The 18,793-nt window shown below is 37.1% G+C and overlaps 2 protein-coding genes across 11 annotated transcripts in view; both read right to left on the bottom strand.

Moving 5' to 3' along the window:
- Positions 1-186: 186 nt before the first annotated feature.
- Positions 187-6,983, bottom strand: LOC126924976 (uncharacterized). Its single transcript, XM_050740059.1, has 3 exons — positions 6,702-6,983; positions 4,745-4,964; positions 187-4,260 (listed from the first exon to the last, which is right to left on the bottom strand). The coding sequence occupies exons 1-3, from the start codon at positions 6,841-6,843 to the stop codon at positions 4,113-4,115; spliced, it is 510 nt and encodes a 169-aa protein (XP_050596016.1). The 5' UTR covers positions 6,844-6,983; the 3' UTR covers positions 187-4,112.
- A 729-nt stretch (positions 6,984-7,712) lies between these two features.
- LOC126924950 (uncharacterized) overlaps positions 7,713-18,793 on the bottom strand; it is an 80,598-nt gene continuing 69,517 nt past the window's right edge. For 9 of the 10 annotated variants that reach the window (XM_050740008.1, XM_050740009.1, XM_050740013.1 and 6 more), the window contains exons 5-9: positions 16,525-16,806; positions 15,762-15,848; positions 15,580-15,628; positions 15,176-15,434; positions 7,713-14,766 (exon numbers count right to left, since the gene is read on the bottom strand). In XM_050740008.1, the coding sequence (XP_050595965.1) occupies positions 14,196-14,766; positions 15,176-15,434; positions 15,580-15,628; positions 15,762-15,848; positions 16,525-16,806 (1,248 nt within the window). In that variant the 3' untranslated portion in view covers positions 7,713-14,195. The remainder of the gene's footprint in view (positions 14,767-15,175; positions 15,435-15,579; positions 15,629-15,761; positions 15,849-16,524; positions 16,807-18,793) is intronic. The other variant, XM_050740018.1, reaches the window with a different exon arrangement.

The raw sequence follows: 18,793 nt of genomic DNA, 5'->3' as shown, positions 1-18,793 counted from the left end.
CGACGCGTATGTCGTACAAAACGTGAACAGTTTCCATGAAATCCACCGTCACGCAAAGGTTGATGGTTTCTGCCTGTAAAATGTGATATCTTCCCTTTCTTTTTTTTACACGCGATTTTCTGATAAAGAACAATTAAACATCGATTACTTCTCTTAAGTTAGGTTATATTTTGAAATAAGCACTCGTTTAAATTGCAGTATTCTTTAATAAACATCAATAATCATGATACAAATTATCAGACTACGTACACTTAAATAATGTCACGCCAATAACATAATATTAATAATATAGTAGTACAAATAACATTAATGATAAGAAAAATGATGAGATGCAAACATATATAATATATCATGACGGCAGTACGCAAACTATACCGTAAAATTACAATGCAGAAATGGCGAGCGCATCGTTGTGAAAAGATCGAAACTAAATTAAAATATGACATGTCCTTTGTTTCATTCGCATCAAAATAAATTCAAAATAAATAAGCATTCACCGTACTATTGATCATCATCAAATTACAAAATTAGCATTCGCTTCTTTCTCTCGTGTGTTGGTGGAGATTCTAAAAAATTTCGCCACATTCAATCGCTCGCCATATAATACATAATATGCTTGACAAAGGAGTGATCATGCGATCGGAGAATAATCGCGCGGAAATTAACATTTGTACAATTTTTGTTGGATTATCGGGAATAGTGTTGAGATATATCAGAGATAAACGGAATGTGGAACGAGTAAGGAATATTACAGCGTAATAACCATCGGAATTAGCTACCTTCTCTGTACTCTTTAGGGCTCTGTTCTGGCTGCTATTACTACGTTATCACCTGCCGCTCATAATCGTAAACCACACTGGCATCAGATTACTGTAACGTCATCTCGCGTTTTATTGTGAATCATCTACTATACGTACTATACGTATAACGCCAGCGACAGTGCACATAGTAAACGCAACATGGCTTCCTTCTTTAATTATTTCGCGCATTGTTTTTATATATACTATAAAAAGAAAGTCGCAAGTCACGTTATAATTTACGATATATCAGCAGAGTAAAAATTTCTTTCGATTATTCCTCGCATTTATTATCTCTTTGGACTGCTATACATCATTATCAATAGATAATACTTAATTACAACTAGTATTTATGTATATATTATTATGTTAGTAGTTATATAAATATTAGAAATACAATATCTTTATAAACAATTCATATCTTACGGCAAATATAGAAACAGCAGTCTATGGATCGACCCTTAATTTTTTATAACATTAATTTTACTTAACATTAATAAATTCCACATAGGGAAAAAGATTCAAAAACTATAGAAATGTAACAAAAATAACAAAACAAAGTAATTCCCTAGATTTGGGATCTTTAGTTTACCCATTAGGAGAACAAAAAAAAGACAATAAAATACACGAGCCATCGTTTTGGTCTCGTTCTTAGAAGTTGTTAAGTCTCTCTCCCCTTGAATACAGTCAATCTATGGTACAAAAGTATTCGGCAATCATAATGTATCTCCAGGAGTAATATTGTAATTCTTATTCGATAGATAATAATATCCTAACACGTAAATACCAATAATTACTATATAATAGGAACTTGAACATAAAAGACTCTGTAATAGAAATCTAATTAATGTACACATATCTATAAACTCATTGTTCTATCCATATCAACAAACTCCCCGAAATTTCGATTAAAAGTTACGACACGGAATTCGACCTTACATAGAGGAAATACTTGAGCAATGCAACACTACAGAGGAGCAGGAGTGACGGCTTTTCCTCTCCTATCTTGTTGCGCGCACAAACAAGTATCACAAGAAAATCTGAAGTACTATTAAATTGCATGAAACAATTCTTATACGATTTCAAAACCGCCCAATAGGTTATGTCTCCTCAGACATAATCTCCAATATGATGAGCCGATACCTTCACATAAAACTGTGCAACTGTTTGATTATTAATTGTGAAATCTGTCCATAAAGTATTCCGGAAAACAATTATTTTCTCATCTTTCCTTAAATAGTTTCGTTAAATGCTATCGCCAAACGACAAACTGTATTCGAAATCCCCTGTGAAAATTAACCTTAAATCTACTCGTCACTAGATATGAAAATACGCAAAAGAAAAATTTTTCGACCACTCGAAAATAAATAAATTTACCAAATAAAGTATAAAGAATATACTAAAGGTTCAATATTATCGCTTAATCTAATTCAAAAATATTTCCAAAACTACAAAAGCAAACTCGCTGCAGAGAAACCAATGCATTCACCCGCTCGTTCATCTGTGTTAATCCTGAATGCATGAGAGCGATATTTTACTGCGCGATCTCCCTGCGACTATGTGTCTTCTTTCTTTGTTTTCTTATTAAGAACAATAAAGACAGATATATGATCGCAGCGAAATAGCGCGGTAAAATGTCGTTCGTATACATTCAGAGTTAATATGACAGAACGATACGTACTTGTCTCATTCGACTTGGTACGTTTCGACGAACGTGTGACGGATGTCCAAAGTGAAATACGCGCACTGAGAAAGATCGGCGAAACGGCGAACAAAAAAGCCACTGCCTGGAAAGAGCCACGAATCTGACCGTCAGTTATCGAAGTACCGATCAAAAGAATGTAAACATCACGACTAATTGCTGGTATTCTCGTTTCGGTGACCTTCGACGAGACTCACAGTCAAGACACAGGAACGAGAGGCTTTGCAAGTTCGTCGGTTTCATCAAAGTAACTAAACATCCATAAACATATCTAGAGACCATGCGTGATTTCACTTTTTAATTATTTCGATCATTGTTCGAAAATGACGAGCGTCATGAAAGAAGTCTGGTAAATTAAAAGTATAATGTACGAGCTGCAAACTTTTGTATATATTCTACGTACCTACTTAATTGTTATGGAACGATCAAGTATACACTTTAAAAGGAACTTTATTTCATTGGTCCCTCTCGTCGGTCGTTTAAGAAAAGCTAACCTTCAAAAGAAAAACTTTCCTCTTATGATTTTGGTTAACCGTTAATACAATACAAACGCAATCTCCATGTTACATTTAATATTGATAAATAAAACTGCGTAAAAGCTTTCAAGTCGCAATATCATGTAAGAGTTGCTTTGTTTCATTTCAGATCAAATAAGTATAGTTCTCTCTGTCCATTGACGTGTCTCGATAAAAAAAGAATCCTGGCTCGAAGCATTTAAGATTGGAAAACGTGATTTGCTTTTGTTAAACGGCTTATAGAGAATCAGTACGTTGTCCTTGATTTTGAACAACGTCATACATCTGGCTGTCGTGTAAAAATTGTTAGTCTTCTTATTCACATTATCACAGTACATATTCGTTTCAATAAATCGAATTCAATTCGTTCTTACATCGGCGTAAAACTCTGTTGAAGATTAATGTTAAGGGATATAGGTGTTCGTGGACGTTACGCAAATGCGATAAACGTATATGAATTTAAAAAATATATTTATAGTATCAAGTGCTGGTTCGAGAAAAATGGAAAAACTACGTATATTCGATATATATACGAATGAATATTTATTCGCAATATTGCAAGGAAGAGCTAAAACGACACGTTTGACGAGAATATATGGCACAACGTTTCGTATAATTTCTACAACTAACAATAAGATCTTTGGATACAGCCTCCCGATTGTATAGACGATTCGTGTTACAAGAACGGTCTTCGCTTTTTCTAGAAATTTCGAGGTTTATTTTACGTTTCCTTTTCACTACGTGCCACGTTACACAAATAGGAAGAAGTAAATACAATGTAAGAAAGAGAAGAACAAAGATAATCGAGTGAAAGAAATGTAAAACAAACTTCCACCGCGATAGATCAACGTAATGGCAACTTTGTTACACAAATCGTTGCTAGAAATTAGAACGCATACTCTTGTAAGGCACTTTATTTCGTTGCTTATTTTGGAAAGATGCGACAATGGTGAGATTACCTGTCAGCAGATGATATATCGAAACGCTTGAAAAGTTCGAAGCATCTGTTCTTCGAAGTCCTCGAGGAAAAGTAGTTAAATACTTCGATGTTTTATGGCACGATGATGGTGACATGTGTGTTCGAGTGTCACGTGTGGTTTACTTGACGCGTCGTTTGCCCATGGAGTTTCTCAATAGCTTGAACGTGTTCACCGTCGCTAATGTTCCAGGCTTCTGGCTCTTCGGGCAATACTTAACCGTATGAGCCACGTCTCCGTACGCACCACAAATTGGACATGTATAGGCCCTAAAGATTCAAAGAAAAAATAGTGTGAATATAATTTGAAGATTATTAACTCTTGAATTTTTTTTTCTTTTTAATACATTTTCTGGGGCTTAGTAATAACAATTTACCAATTCAGAATATCAATGATTCAACAAGTTATGAGTCAGTTTATAAAGTTCCTTTTCAAATAGCATGATTATTATAAAATTTCATTTACTTTATTTCCAAGCTTGTTATTATATAATACAAAAAAATAGTAATATATGTATAGTATATATATATATATATCTTAATGATTTGTAAAGTTTCACTAATGGTATTAGTTCAATTCTGTAAGAAAACCTTGGAATTATAAATTATAAAATATGAAAATTCGTCTAAATTATCAATAGAACGTAAAAGTAACTTATCGAGCATGAACAAATTAAAACGAAATAGAATTTTCGTTTGGACTGTAGGGGGTTAGAAAAATTATATGGAAGTGAATAGTGATAATCCAATTTACCTCAAAACCGGACAAGAAACACGACCTTCGGCATCTTTCAACAAGTGTTTCCTGTAATAAGCTTCCTCTTCACCATTATTTCTACAGAAAACGCATTCTGTAGGTAGAGGTTTCTTATTTTTCTTGCGGCGTGGTATTTCTGGCACCGTAAAATTGTCCAGATCTGGACAGTATTCGAAATCACGCCCATTTTGACGGAACTCTTCCATTACTTCGTCAACTACAACAGCCAAGTACAATTACATGAATTGGTTTTCTTCAAAGTACATAGAAAAGGAAAAAGAAAAATAACTGAAAAACAAATAAAGTGACATAATGTATGAAGAATAAATAAAAAGTAATGCTACGTGAGAAACTTATAAGTGAAAAAATCGTTAGTCATTAAAGACAATCAATCGTTAGTCATCGAAAGCTTGCGAAGGTAATGGAACGATTACAAAGAAATACAATACTCCGAGGATAATCGCGTCTAGTTTATTTTCATCGAGCGAGGGCTTTTTCGAGGTCTAATGCGAGAAAGTGTAAGTCGAGAAAATAACGGCCGTAAGTCTTGTGTTTCATAGTTTGTAAACAGATTCGTCCTGATTTTTCGAGTAACGAAAAACAACATGGTCGTGTAATCGAACATAAATATTATTTCTGACAATTATTATGATTGTCACGACTTAAAAGCCATCAAAAGATTCTAAAAACAATATTTGTATTGATAACACATTCTCCGCGAAAACAATATTGAAAACACATTCTCTAACAATAAAATTTCTATGTTTTCATTTTGAATAGATGTGTTGAGATACGAATATTACCATCACAGTTATCATCTTTCAACTCCCTTAACCTAAGGTAGAGCAAAAAACGTGCCATTTTCTGTTTATGTTTACTCGATCTCGAATATCTGTATCGCGGTAAGAACGATCACTTGTATCGTTTCTTTTTCTTCCTTTGTCTTTTCTCTTCGAAGAAACAAATAGTTAACATGTTGTTACATGTTCATAAAATATTGGTAAAATACGAACTCAAAAATAATTATGTGCATTTAGTGATTAAACTAGCAGGTGATATTTTTTTACTTGATTCGGTGAACTCGGTCGAATATGCGTTTCTAGCGATCGTGAAGGACGAGTTATTCCGCAGAACGTTTTAGAATACAGAATTCCTTTTATCGATTCGTTTGTTTACAAACTATGTAAGGTATCTGCTAATCGGAACGCGATCTCATCGCGCATTATGAACCAAGATATGTACACGCAATTTCAAATTAAAACGCAATATCGAAACATTAAATTAAAAGCTATAATCACTACCTAATTTATCGAATTTTAATCAGTAATCAATATACCGATCATTTCGTGTTACATAAGTAAGAAACGCGTTGCTTATGGATTGGTGTGACGCGTTTCTTGTTTTTAGCGAAACAAATGATCATCGATGACAGTTCATATTTATCGTAAGTCATAGGGAATTCATAATGAGAGAGCTATTGTGGTTACGTCTAAAGATTATTTACGCTACTATTTAGTTAATATGATTTAATAAAGAAGAAATATTTACGAAACTATTATGACGTGAGGATTAGAATTTGCTGTAGAACGCATCGTGTTATTAAATTACGTCATTTTAAATAGGAAACAGAAGCAAAGAAAGAAAGAATAAAATTTCTACGGAACGAAAAGTATGAAGATGCTATATCGTTTACGACGCAGAAGATTACGTTACGTTACACAATGCTACGTTACATCATCTACATACGTAATTTGGAAATTTAACATAGACTAAAATAGCTTTTTATCTCACCGGCTCTAAAGATCGATATAAAATCGATAAAGCATTCTGTCTCGCTTCGATCGATCTTCGACGGTAGCATTACTTAAAGATTCTTCCAGCAAATTCCATATCTTCGAAATCGTGCGGAATTATAGAAATATCCTTGAAAATAATCAATGCTAAATCAACTTACCATCTGGAAGTGACGAGTTTGGAGTTTCGATTGTGAAATTGGAAAACAATCTCTTGATTTCCTCTTCGAGACTAGTGTTGAACGGATAAAACATGTTCGATACCTCTGGCAACGGAAGTGTTTGCGTGCACAAGATATGCATTGTGAAAGTAAACGAAGAGAAGGTGAAAATGTGAATAAGTGCACGACTTTTCGCGAAAAAATGCTGAAGATGTAAAGACTACGGAAAACAGCGAGCGAAACGTCCCGATCCAGCACAGTCGAGTTTCGAAATTCAACTGCCGAGCTAGGATGTCATACTATGTTAGTGTGACCAACGATCGCTACCAAAGGGCCCGATAGTGGGGATGGTGCTAGACTTGGGCCTGTATTCATAAATATATGTAGGTAAGTACGTAATACGATCCCAATAAAACATACAGTGATCGATTTTGAGCGTTTCCAATGAAAAAATACTTGAATTAGTGATCGAATAATATAAGATAACCTTAAAATTTGTAAATTGTTTAAAAATTTATAAGTGTAAATTGTAAAGCGTAAATTAGTACATTCTGTTGGTACCAAAAATATTGAAATTACGATTTTCTGGGTTTAGAAACAGCTTTGTTAAGCTTTTATTAGATATTGGTAACGAAAGTGTTTCAAATTTAATTCTGAGACAAAAGAACGAATCGAGATGAAACGAATGCCGTATCAGGATATGTTTGTATTATCTGAATATCTTTGATCTCTCCGCGCAATGATAGTAACTTTAGATTGTAATTTAAATCTGCAGACGTTATATTCCAGGCTACGAAAGAAGACACAGTTTTTCACTCATTTATTTTTAATGTCAAGATGCATATCAGTTATATAAAAATACTGTTAGAAAACGATCGTTCGCATTGCGGTAGTTTTTAACGATCGGTTCGTTATATTTTGACGGATCGCTTTTACGGCAACTTGCGGTTCCGATCGATCTGGATCGAAATCGTTATCATTCTTCTTGGTGAAAAAAGAGACAAAAGAATGTTCGCTAATCTTCATCTTTATTGTTACTGTGTAAATATGTAGGCACTGAACAAATAATGTTTCATAATTTGTTTACAAACATTTACATTTACTTTTTTTTGTTCAATCATTGAATATTCTCTGCGAGCAGCTTGGCCAACATTAGCCAAGACCGCTTTTAATCCATCTGCTCGACCTTTTAACATCCTTACGCGTAAATACCATTATCGTCTTTCAGCATTGTATGCACTCGACCCAATTTCTAATTACGATCTCAATATTTTTTATCAATATATATATATATAATATATATATTTATATATATATATTTACTTTATTTTTTATGTATACTTTAATCTCTATCCGCTAATATAATGTTTTTCTAGTCTAAAAATTACCACGATTATTAAAGATAATATATACTCCTGGGAAATTATAATTAAAATAATAGTAAATATAATAATATGTCAAACATATATGTCCTGTGTCCATGTGTATGAATGTAAAAAAGAGGAAAGGAGATAGGTAGAACGATAAAGGAACAGGGAGAGATAAAGAAAGGAATAAAGTAAGCCGTGATTCACGAAAGAAAAATAATTACAGATAATGAACGCAAATTCTAAACTTTGGCTAATGAGAAATGATACTTCGTGGAAACGAGAATGCGATGTCGCTCCATCGATCGATCTGTGGTATCCGTCATCGCATTCTTCGATGATTTTCAAAATATTTCTGTGTATACATAGTACTAATTAAATTAAACCAAACTGATATACTTTGAGAAAGAAAGAGAAAACAGAAAAAGGAGACAAATGGGCAGTGGAAGAGGAAGTTTTCTGTACGAAACGGATGCGTTACGAATGCGCATGCGCGTAACGCGCGCGTGTATGTGTACGCGATGGTCGGGCATATGACGATAATTCGCCATCGGTAAAAGAGAAAAACAAAAATCTGATTTCGTTTCGTTTTGTATCTTTTTTTTCTGTTTTTACTTTTCGATTCTTACGGACAGCAGAGAGAGAAAGAACGAGAACGCAGAACAGAGGGGTTTCGAACTGTTTTTATCGTCTAACCGTTTCAGCCTTTTCTTCGTGTCTCAAGTATAAAACTAAACGGGCGATGAAGCCTTCGTGTAAAACTATACTCATATACTTTGTCTTCTCTATTGTGCTTAAGTGTAACAACCTCTTTTGCTATACATGCGTGTTTTATTACATTTTGTTTTTCATTTTTTTTTTTTTTTTTTTACTTCTTCGTTATTCTCCTTGTATACACGTATACACTCGGGAATTTTCGTGTGTATTTGTAAAATTGACAGAGACTCGATTGCGTTGTTATACATGAGACACTGATAACGGCGATGCTGTTCTCTTAACAACGAAACGTAACGCTGGTTAATTTTAACCGACGATCGTTAATTTTAATACGCATTTAAATATCGTCGATTAAGAGTTCCTCATATACTTCTTTTCCCCCGGTTTTCTTTCTTTTTTTTTTCTTTTTTGTTTATTTTCCTTTCATTTCGTCTATCTCGTTTGTATTTGTATTTTTTTTTAAAATGATCTTCGTACGTCGATGTCGCGGTGGTCCGTTTTGGAATAGCTATATAATTATTATAAATATATTCATATGTGTATTGTGTCTCTGCGTGCGCGTCCGTGCATACGCACGCGTACACGCTCTTTGTGCGTGCGGATGCACACGCGCGTACACGTATACAATAGGTCCATGCGTTTTTTTTCTTTTTGTTAATGCGCGTGTAATGCAAATGTGTGTGACAGTGACATAGTGTATACTAGGAATGTACATAGTGTACGTAGATATAATTAGGTTGTGTATAAAACGATGATACATACTATATTCATTACTCGTTTATATCAAACGACACATAATTATGATATCAATTTTTTTAGTCTCATTGTACGATGCGCACGGCGATCGGGCATCGTTCGCCAATAATAGGCTAGTCTTGTCCTGTCTTCTCATACAATGTCGATGTACTCCGGCGATCTTGTCGACGGTTTACAAGGTCGCGCGGCGTGAGATTACCATTACAAGAACCTCCAAATGAATGGCCATCAGTCTTTGAGACGTACGGTTTGACATACGCGCGATCTCTTCGTTAAACGAAAAAAGATAATAAAGAAAATATATATATATATATATATATATATATATATCTATTAAACGAATCGACGATTTCGTCTAATAATAATCGTAAGAAGATAATCGTTAACCGTCTTGGTGCCTAGAAACGAAGGATAAGAGACGCGATGCAAAGACGGGCAGGACAAAACACGTGAAACGTTTCCTTTTTCTCAAAAGCGTCCATGGCACCAACAGGGTTAACAAAAGTCCCATTGTAATTTGTACTCTCGCGAAGAAGATTCGTTTTTAAAAAGAATATGATCGCATCTCGATTAGAATAAAAGAGAAAAGAGACGTTGCAAAAAAGAAAAAAGAAAAAAAAAGACTAACGTTAAACTTGGTGTCCGTATGGACGGTAAAAAGAGTAGGTAATTTTTCCAAGGATCAATTGGCCGATAGAAAACAAAAATGAAACCGAAACAAAAAAATCAACGATCGACTGAGAAAATTATACAAACGAAAAGAAAAAAGAAATAGAAACATCGAACTCCTTTGTCTGATGAATTCTTTTTATCTTTCTTGACTTTCTTTTAAATTGGTTTGTTTCTTTTTGTTCAAAATGGCTCGATGTTGATCCTCAAAAACATGACCATCCATTCTGGACAATCCGCGTTGATTATTAATATTAAATATTAATACTTCTAGTCGTATACTCTTGCTAGAGTAAAAATGGTCTTGTGCGCCCCAGCTACGTTTCACCGGGACGTGCATAGGCAATACAAAGTGCTTCAGGCGCATATATTCTTGCGTTCTTGATATGCGATAGTACTAACCTAACAAAACTTGTCCTTACATTTCTCATTTGGTATGTCTTAGTCTTACTTTACTTAAAAAAGGAAATAGTAACAATAATAATAATAATAATAATAATAATAATATTAATAATAATATTAATAATAATATTAATAATAATATTAATAATAATATTAATAATAACATTAATAATAATATTAATAATAACATTAATAATAATATTAATAATAACATTAATAATAATGATGATGATGATGAAGATGATGATGATGATGATGACAATAGTAGCAATAATAATAATAATAATAATAATAATATTATTAATAATAATAGTAATAATAATAATAATAATAATAATAATGAACGACAGACTAAGGGAGGGGATGAGGAAGAAAGAGATAGAGAGGTTTGGAAAAGAGATTTAGAAAGATATCATGAAATTCGAGGAGAGTTAAATTAATGAATGGGAGGATGAACAGATCTATATCATCGACGGTGTCCCATAGTTTACGAATAAAAATATCGAACGGTGCAAAGTTATCGTATAAAATTGATACTTATACGTGGTAAAATGGTCGGTCCAGAGCACTCGTAAAGTAATCAGAAAGATTATCCTCTGCTCTTGATTTCAACAGAGTTAAACAACACAATATATGTATATATATATATATATATATATATACATATATTATATATGTATACATTATATATACATATGTATATATGTATATATGTATATAAAATATGTATACATATGTATACATATTATATATGTATTATATGCACATATTATATATATGTATATATATATATATGTGTACATATATTTATATATATATATATTTACTAAAAACAAAAAAGAAAAAGAGAAAAAAATAGAAAACGTAAAACAATTTGTTTTCATTTCGGAAAATACTAGTGATCCTCGTCGAACGTATAACGCTATTTCTCCCATGCTCATGGAGCAGTTAATCGTTTAAACATCATCTTTATCATTAATAGTCAGTCGATTTTAGAATTTCCTCTAGAGAAAAAGAGATATATATATATAATATTCTTTGCGTGCTCACGTTTCCACGCATTCGATCGCTCTATTTAACCTACGCTTCTGTATGTACACATTTCACAATACCACTTTTTTTTTTTCGTTTGAATTCTCTCCTCGTCGCTAACCCTCCTCTATGACACTGTGTGTTCTTCCTGTGCGTCCGGCCTTTTTTTTTTTCACAAATTACACCATTTTTTTCCTCTGGATTACTTTACAAGTACCCTCTCTGCATAAGTCCTCTCAACACAACTAAGTCTTATATCGTCGAAAAATATCATATCGAGAATACCTCTACTATACTATTACTTCTTACTTAGTGTTTTTGTTTGTTTGTTTGTTTTTTTTGTCGCCTTCAGCGGACAGGAATACTCATATCTTTTCCCAGTCGAAATGTCTCATGTAGTACAGTTTAAATCGTGCGCACATGCAACTTTGTTTTTTTTCGCTCTTCTTCACGTCTAGCTACGCGCAGACACGACGCCAACGAACAATTTGTTTTTCTTACGAGTTTAGACGCAAGTTTTTCGCAAGTTTCTCGCAAGTAGGTGCGCACCACAAGGCATCATCGATCGATCGGCCCAAAATAGTCGCATCGATATACCTTTTTCTTTTTTTTTTTTTTCTTTTCTTTTATCTTCCCCGTTCTTATTTCCATTCGTTTCTTTCATCCCCGCTTTTACAAAGCAATATGGATTTGAATGCGATTGCACTACGCTAAAAACAGCATGTCCCTTCTTCGTTTCCCCATTTCTGCTTTGCTTTTTCCTTCCCTTTAAAATAGCGATTAAACGCACACTTTGTGGCAAATAATATTAATTTCAGGTCTTACTATTGCACCGATATTTACAATGGACGTTATGCGTGTATTTCCTTTTTAAGTGATATTTGATATCGATCAGCAATCATTGCTTATATAAAAGCCATTTAAGACGTCAACAACTTAATTTATATATACATAAAAAAAAGAAAATAAAAAATTTAAAAAAGGAAACAAAAAAGGAGGAAAAAAAGCTCGCGCATATATAACATACTTAAACGAGGTTTCTAAAAAAATATCATCTATAGATGCGATAAATCGTATATACTGTCGTAAATACATAGTGAGAAAGGGAGTCAGAGAGAGAGAGAGAGAGAGAGAGAGAGAAAGAGAGAGAGAGAGAGAGAGAGAGAGAAAGAGGGAGAGACAGAAAGTGAACGAAAGAAACAAGGAAAATAGAATTGTACCGTTTCCTCCTTAACGGATCGAATTCCGATTTTTTTAACGTTCTAAATATTTAAACGTTCTAAATATTCCTTTAGTAAAAGATCGTCCTTGAGAAGGCATGCCTTGAAATGTACAAATTAAACCGTTCGAAAGAGAAAACACAAGTGCGAAATTCGTCATTGGCCGATATGCTTCGACAGAAAATGATATATGCTACAAATTATAATCTCGGCGAATCGCATCTGTAAAACATTTCTAACGCTCGAACGATTTAAGGCTCCCGTTGCAAAAGTGTATTTTCAATATACCGCTGAAATATACGCTCGTGCAATGTTTGTTTAAAACGACGATCGCACGAGAAACATCTATTCTCGAAGAACTGTCACTCTGGGATCGCTATACTGACGGGTCTACGGGTGAATAATATTGTCGCTCTTTACGTGCTACCATACAGACACATGCGGCAGAAAATAGTCTAGGCATTCTTTTCGCGATACACCCTACATCGTTATTCAAAAGGAACTTCGATTGAACTTTATTACACGTTTCTTTCTTTCTTTCTTTCATTCATCTCTTTTCTTCATTCTTCCTTTTTTATGTGTTTTTTCCCTTTCTTTTTAGTCCTAGTTCTTCTGTTTCTCATTTTGTTTGTTCCTTGTCACGAAGGCCAAACACGATCTCGATAATCGCTACTGACTTTGGATTTAAAGCAAACCAATTTTGAAGTAACGAAGAACCGTATCGCTAGGTACTAACTCTTAAGAAGGAATCGTTCTCTAGTTTCGACGCACTCTGTTCGTTTTACTCGGAAAATATATGCGGCAGGCGTTGCTCCCATGCAACGGGATAGAATGGAACCGGATCCAAAGGCAGGACCACCGAACACAACAAGCCCTTCGCTTGGCAAACTCCTTCGTCGAAAATAAGTCGACTCCGCATTCAACATATCCCTCGATATAACTCTCGCTAATAACGTTTTCTTTCTTTTTTGTTTCCTGTTTACTCGCGACAGTTTCGCCTGCTGTCGACGCAACTCCAACCTATGCCACGACGACGATCGTACACGCGAGATTGTCTAAAGCTACATTTTTGCTGGCGTGGGCTGGCGTGCGTGGAGCGTCAACGAACGGGCCAAGGCTGCGACGACGACGTCACGACGACAAATAATTATTAACACGGACAGTGCGACGCGTTTCACCTTCTTCTTCATCTTCGCCTTCTTCTACTTCAAATGGAAATTCGTGAGGAAGCGAGTAAACACGTTCGAATAGAATCTGCGAGGGCACAGCTCGGATCTGTAGTTAGCGCTCGGTGCACGGGGATTCGCCGGTTGCAGATAAGGCCTGAATAGTTAGGGTTTGCTGTTGTCGTTGTTCAACGACAACGGATCGGTGATCTTTTGCTGTTGTTGTTGTTGCTGTTGTTGCGTCACCTCGCTAACAGCGCCGCCACTCATCAGTTTTGCGTTGTTGTTCTCCGTGTTCGAAACTTTCGCGTACTCCCGTTTGCGGGGCATGCCTTCTGTTTTCACGATCGTGATATCCGGGTTGTTTTCGAGCACCGAGGTCGCTGGCTTTGGGACGGGCGTTGGTACCTCGATATAGCCGCCTCCCTCTCTCTTGATGGGAGTCGAGGTTGTCGGTGTCGCTGTCGTTGCTGCGTTCGCGTTGATCTTCTGCAGGATATCGTTCACCGAGTCGTTATTCTCCGGAGTCTCGTTGTTGCCGTCGATGGCACCCGACGCAACGCTCAAGTCACCGGCCAGCGAAATCCTGTCTGGACCCTGTAGCGTTGACAAATAGGTTGCCAACGTGTGGACGGTCACGTTAAGGAACTCGGCTGCACGGAACAACGTGATCTCTTTCCTTCGTAGTTTGGCTAACACTTCCGCTGGCCCAGGTTCTGACCAAAAGTCCCTTACTCTGTAACAGATTTTTATTATCGTAATTATTTCAAGCCTAAATTCTTGCCTGTTAAAGTAATTGAAAGAAAAAGGGAGAAGACAAGGAGGAAGAAAAAGTCTGCTTGGAACACAGCAGCGTAAAAATGAAGCCGACGAAAGCAGGTTAATGCACGATTTCACCTAGCACGCGTCTCAAATTTATTCCCAGGAAAATTTCTGTTTTCTTTCCTCGTACCTTCGTGTTCGCGATTTTCACGATTCGGAATGAAAACTCTCTCGAAAGGCAAAGAGTTACGAGGTTACGAGCGTGCGCGCGCGCGCTCGCTTTAAATACGATGCATAAACGCGATACGGTCATAAAGCACGAAGGAAGCAGTAACCGGTCGCGACAAAGGCAATCAAAAACCGTCAAGTCTGTTCTCCATTACCTATACGGATGTTTAAGGCAACCATAACTGTCGCGATATCTGCCGTAGAGGGTTCCGTAAGACACGCCAAGTATCTCGGCAGCAGTCTTCATTTCCAGTTCTTTGCTCTTAATGGCATCCATAACGCGTCGCGTGAACGGCTCCTCCCAGAACTCTTGGCGGCGTCCCGTCGTCAGGTAATCGTTCATCTTCACGACGTCTCGGAATTGCTCGGGGATCGATAGGTTCGTGGCGTTGGAATTCGAGGGAGTGGTAGGCGCTGCAGCAAAATCAAACCACGTTAAATTCTTCGCGCCTACCGAACAGAACGCGCACCTCTGCATAGAACGTGTGTCTGCGTAGTATCATCCTCCGGAGTAACGCCTAATCGCGACTACTTTTGTTCGATCGACCAAGTCACGTACCTTTCTTTTCCTGGTCGGATGCGTTGTCATCCTTCGACATGTACGATAGCTGCAAAGCACGACGATACACAGAGCTTGTTAAAATATCATCGTAGGACGTTACCAAAGCGATCGTATATCAAGTATGTAATGAAAAAGAAAAAAAAAAAAAAAAAAAAAAAGAATGAAGAAGCTATCCTTACCACCGGCAGTGGCGTTTCGTTATTTTCATTCATCATCATTTCGTCGTCCCAACTCTCGTGGTCACCGCCCTCGCTCATCATTTCCTCCTGGGAAATCGAGAACGTTTGAAATACACGCGTCAAAGAGATAACCGCTATGTAACTGTCGATTGCGATCGATGTGATGGAGAGATTAATTCCGATACGCCTCAATCTTTCTACGATATTTTACGAAATATTAGTTTCTCTCTGTATTTGGACTTTACGTTCAATATGCTAATCACTTCTTTATATCGTTGTTAATCGATTCTTAATCACCGAGTGTTACTGTCTTCATCAGTTGAGGTTTAATTGTACGATAAATGGCTATCCATTTCAAAGCATAAAATATCTGTCACAAGATGTGATGAAATTATCTTTCAATTATTTTTGGAAGAACGAGAGGCATATCTGAGTCGGTATAAATATAAAAAAAGAAAGGGAAAGACGAAGAACGTTTAGGATCGTTCAATCAACAGTGATCGAAGGGTTTGCAGTAACAAGGATCCAGTTCCAATGTTTAAATTATATTTAGATAATAGAGGATAAAAAAAAGAAAATGTAGCTCTCGTATTCATATTTGAATATTAATCGGTCGCGAAATTGTAGCACGTTCGAAAAAGTCTGTAATATGATTTTGACTAACTTTAAATCGATTGGAAAGTAGAATTTTGCCTCCTTGTTCCAGCAGTCTCTTCGTTTGATGGACATATTACGATAAATGGAACGTTAAAATGAACCATACTTGACGTACATTTCCGGTGATACATGTGATTTTCGGTGTGAAAACGTCGTGAGCCGAGGGTGGGTCGTCCAGAGGCGGACGCCCTCTGCGTCTTTGCTTCGGAGGTGGTGGTTCATCGGCGTCACCTTCCCTGAGGACCGTCTCGACACCTGGAGTCGCCGCGCCGGGACTGTGACCGCTGTTTCCTAGATCATTTTGCGTGGAATCGCTACGCCAGCTCACCTCGGCCAGGCCCTTGATATGCAAATCCTCCGCGGTTTTCAGCAGGGACGACAATCTCGTCTGAAACATCGACGCATCGCGATTTTAATCAATCTAGCAAACAGCAACGAATCCCATCTTCAAAAGATGCAGAGCTTTCTTTGTCGAGCAGAAAAGCTGCTCTTTGTCGTTTAATCCTTTCAGAGGTTGTCAGTCAGAGTTTTCGTCCGTGATTTCGATCGAGTTGGTAAAATTTTGAACCTTGTTTAAAGATATATATGTACGTTTCAGAAAGTTGGTATCAAACACGCTTGTTTCTATGAGTGGTACGTGCTTCAGGAGTTTCGCACCAATTTTCTGAAATGCCTTGTATGTATAGTAAAATAAAGAGACACGAAATCCGCGTAAGAAGAAGGGTACATGGTAGATATCCTCGATATTCTCCGACTAATCAAGGTAAGTAAAGTTCCCTCTCGTTTCGGCAGACGTTAAGCCTGAGTGGTTTAACCATTCCTGGCAAGAGTTACCAGCAGCAATATTTTTAACCGATCCGCTTTCAATATTTCCGCGGTGATTCCAGGAAACGAGCATAAATGGTATAATGTAGGAAGCGCGTCGTTTCAGCGTTTTTGGCACGAGCCTCCACGTATTTTCTTGTTCTCGCGTGGAATGTTCCCGGAAGTTCCTTCGTCCAAGTCTACAGGGTGGGTAGCATGTCTACAGGATGTGTCAGAAAATTGTCGTCGAACTTTAGGGTGATGCGAAATGCAAACCGATCGACTTCCAAAATTCTAATCGATTTTTTACATTTCATTAAATAGACGCGGAATTCAGTTTCAGCAGGCTCGAAAAGGAAAATGTTTCCAACTAAAAATAAAACAACAGCGTTTGCCACATCATCATTTTATCTTTGTTATTCAATTAACGGAATCGATCGATCTGGCTTCTGCACGAATTCTGAAATTTCTCACTCAATTTTCTGGGACACCCGTTACAGTACACAGATATAGATATACGAGGGGAGTCGAACGCGGTAAGAAATTCGTCCAGCTGCAGAGCTGCTAAGTAAATCTAATTACCTCTGCTCCGTTCGTTCTGGAAAAGCCGTAGGAAAAAGCGATCGCGCGGCACAAGTAAAAATTAGTAATTCCATTAATCCTGGCCGCTTCAATTTGCCCTGTCCGGGGCATACTCGTAGCAGCCGAATTTGTTCGATCGAAAGCCGGGATTCGAGGCAGCGAATAATGAATCGGATCGCCGCGGCTACGAGACAGAGAAGGAAAAATCCGATATAACGTTTTGTATCGGGCCAACTGGACGCCTCGCTGGAATAGGTCCGATTATTATTTGCCAATTTTCGCTGCGATAATAACAGAGCGACCGAGAGAATGCTAAATAATATGAGAACTTTCTACAAACGGTTCTCCGCGGCTTTCTATCAGCCACGAACGGAATTGGAAAAATGCTTATGTGGGTCAGCGTCTCCGGCAGCGGATAATGTGTATTTCAGAAACGACCGTCACCACCATAGGCGCCATTCCCGCTTTCGTTTCAGCTTGCCTGGCGCTGAAAAAAAAAACACGCGCACGGCCCCGACCCCGCGCAAATCCGATCGACGACAGCCAAAGCTCATTTACCGACCACGATCGAACAACTTCGATGCTCCCCGCGTTCCATACGCCGTGCACAGATTTTCACCAGAGCCGGATTTTTCGCAGGCAAAACGTGGCCAAGCCGGAGAAAGCTCTCGCGAACCCGACTGCCTGATCACGACTAGAAACACGGAAGAACGAGAACCCGTTGCCGTTGTCGGGATCCTCTTTCCAACCTGGATCCGATTCTTATCCAGCGACACGCGTTTCACCTCGCACGAGACACGTGAAACGGTACACCTCCGTGTTTCTTCGGTATTCGATGGTGTTTCGCCTTTCTTAGGGACCATGTTGATCAGCAATTGAAATAGTAGAGAGAAATTAAGGTCCCAAGATAAGGTTGGGATTTCGAATGGAATTTATCGAGGAATCGGGTCAAATTTTCTACGCATGCTTTTTCTTTCGGATTCTTTGTT

The sequence above is a fragment of the Bombus affinis genome, chromosome 15 (genome assembly GCF_024516045.1).
Source record: "Bombus affinis isolate iyBomAffi1 chromosome 15, iyBomAffi1.2, whole genome shotgun sequence".
NCBI lineage: Eukaryota > Metazoa > Arthropoda > Insecta > Hymenoptera > Apidae > Bombus > Bombus affinis.
The sequence above is the reverse complement of the archived record's forward strand: the minus strand, read 5'-3'. Positions and strand labels throughout refer to the sequence as shown.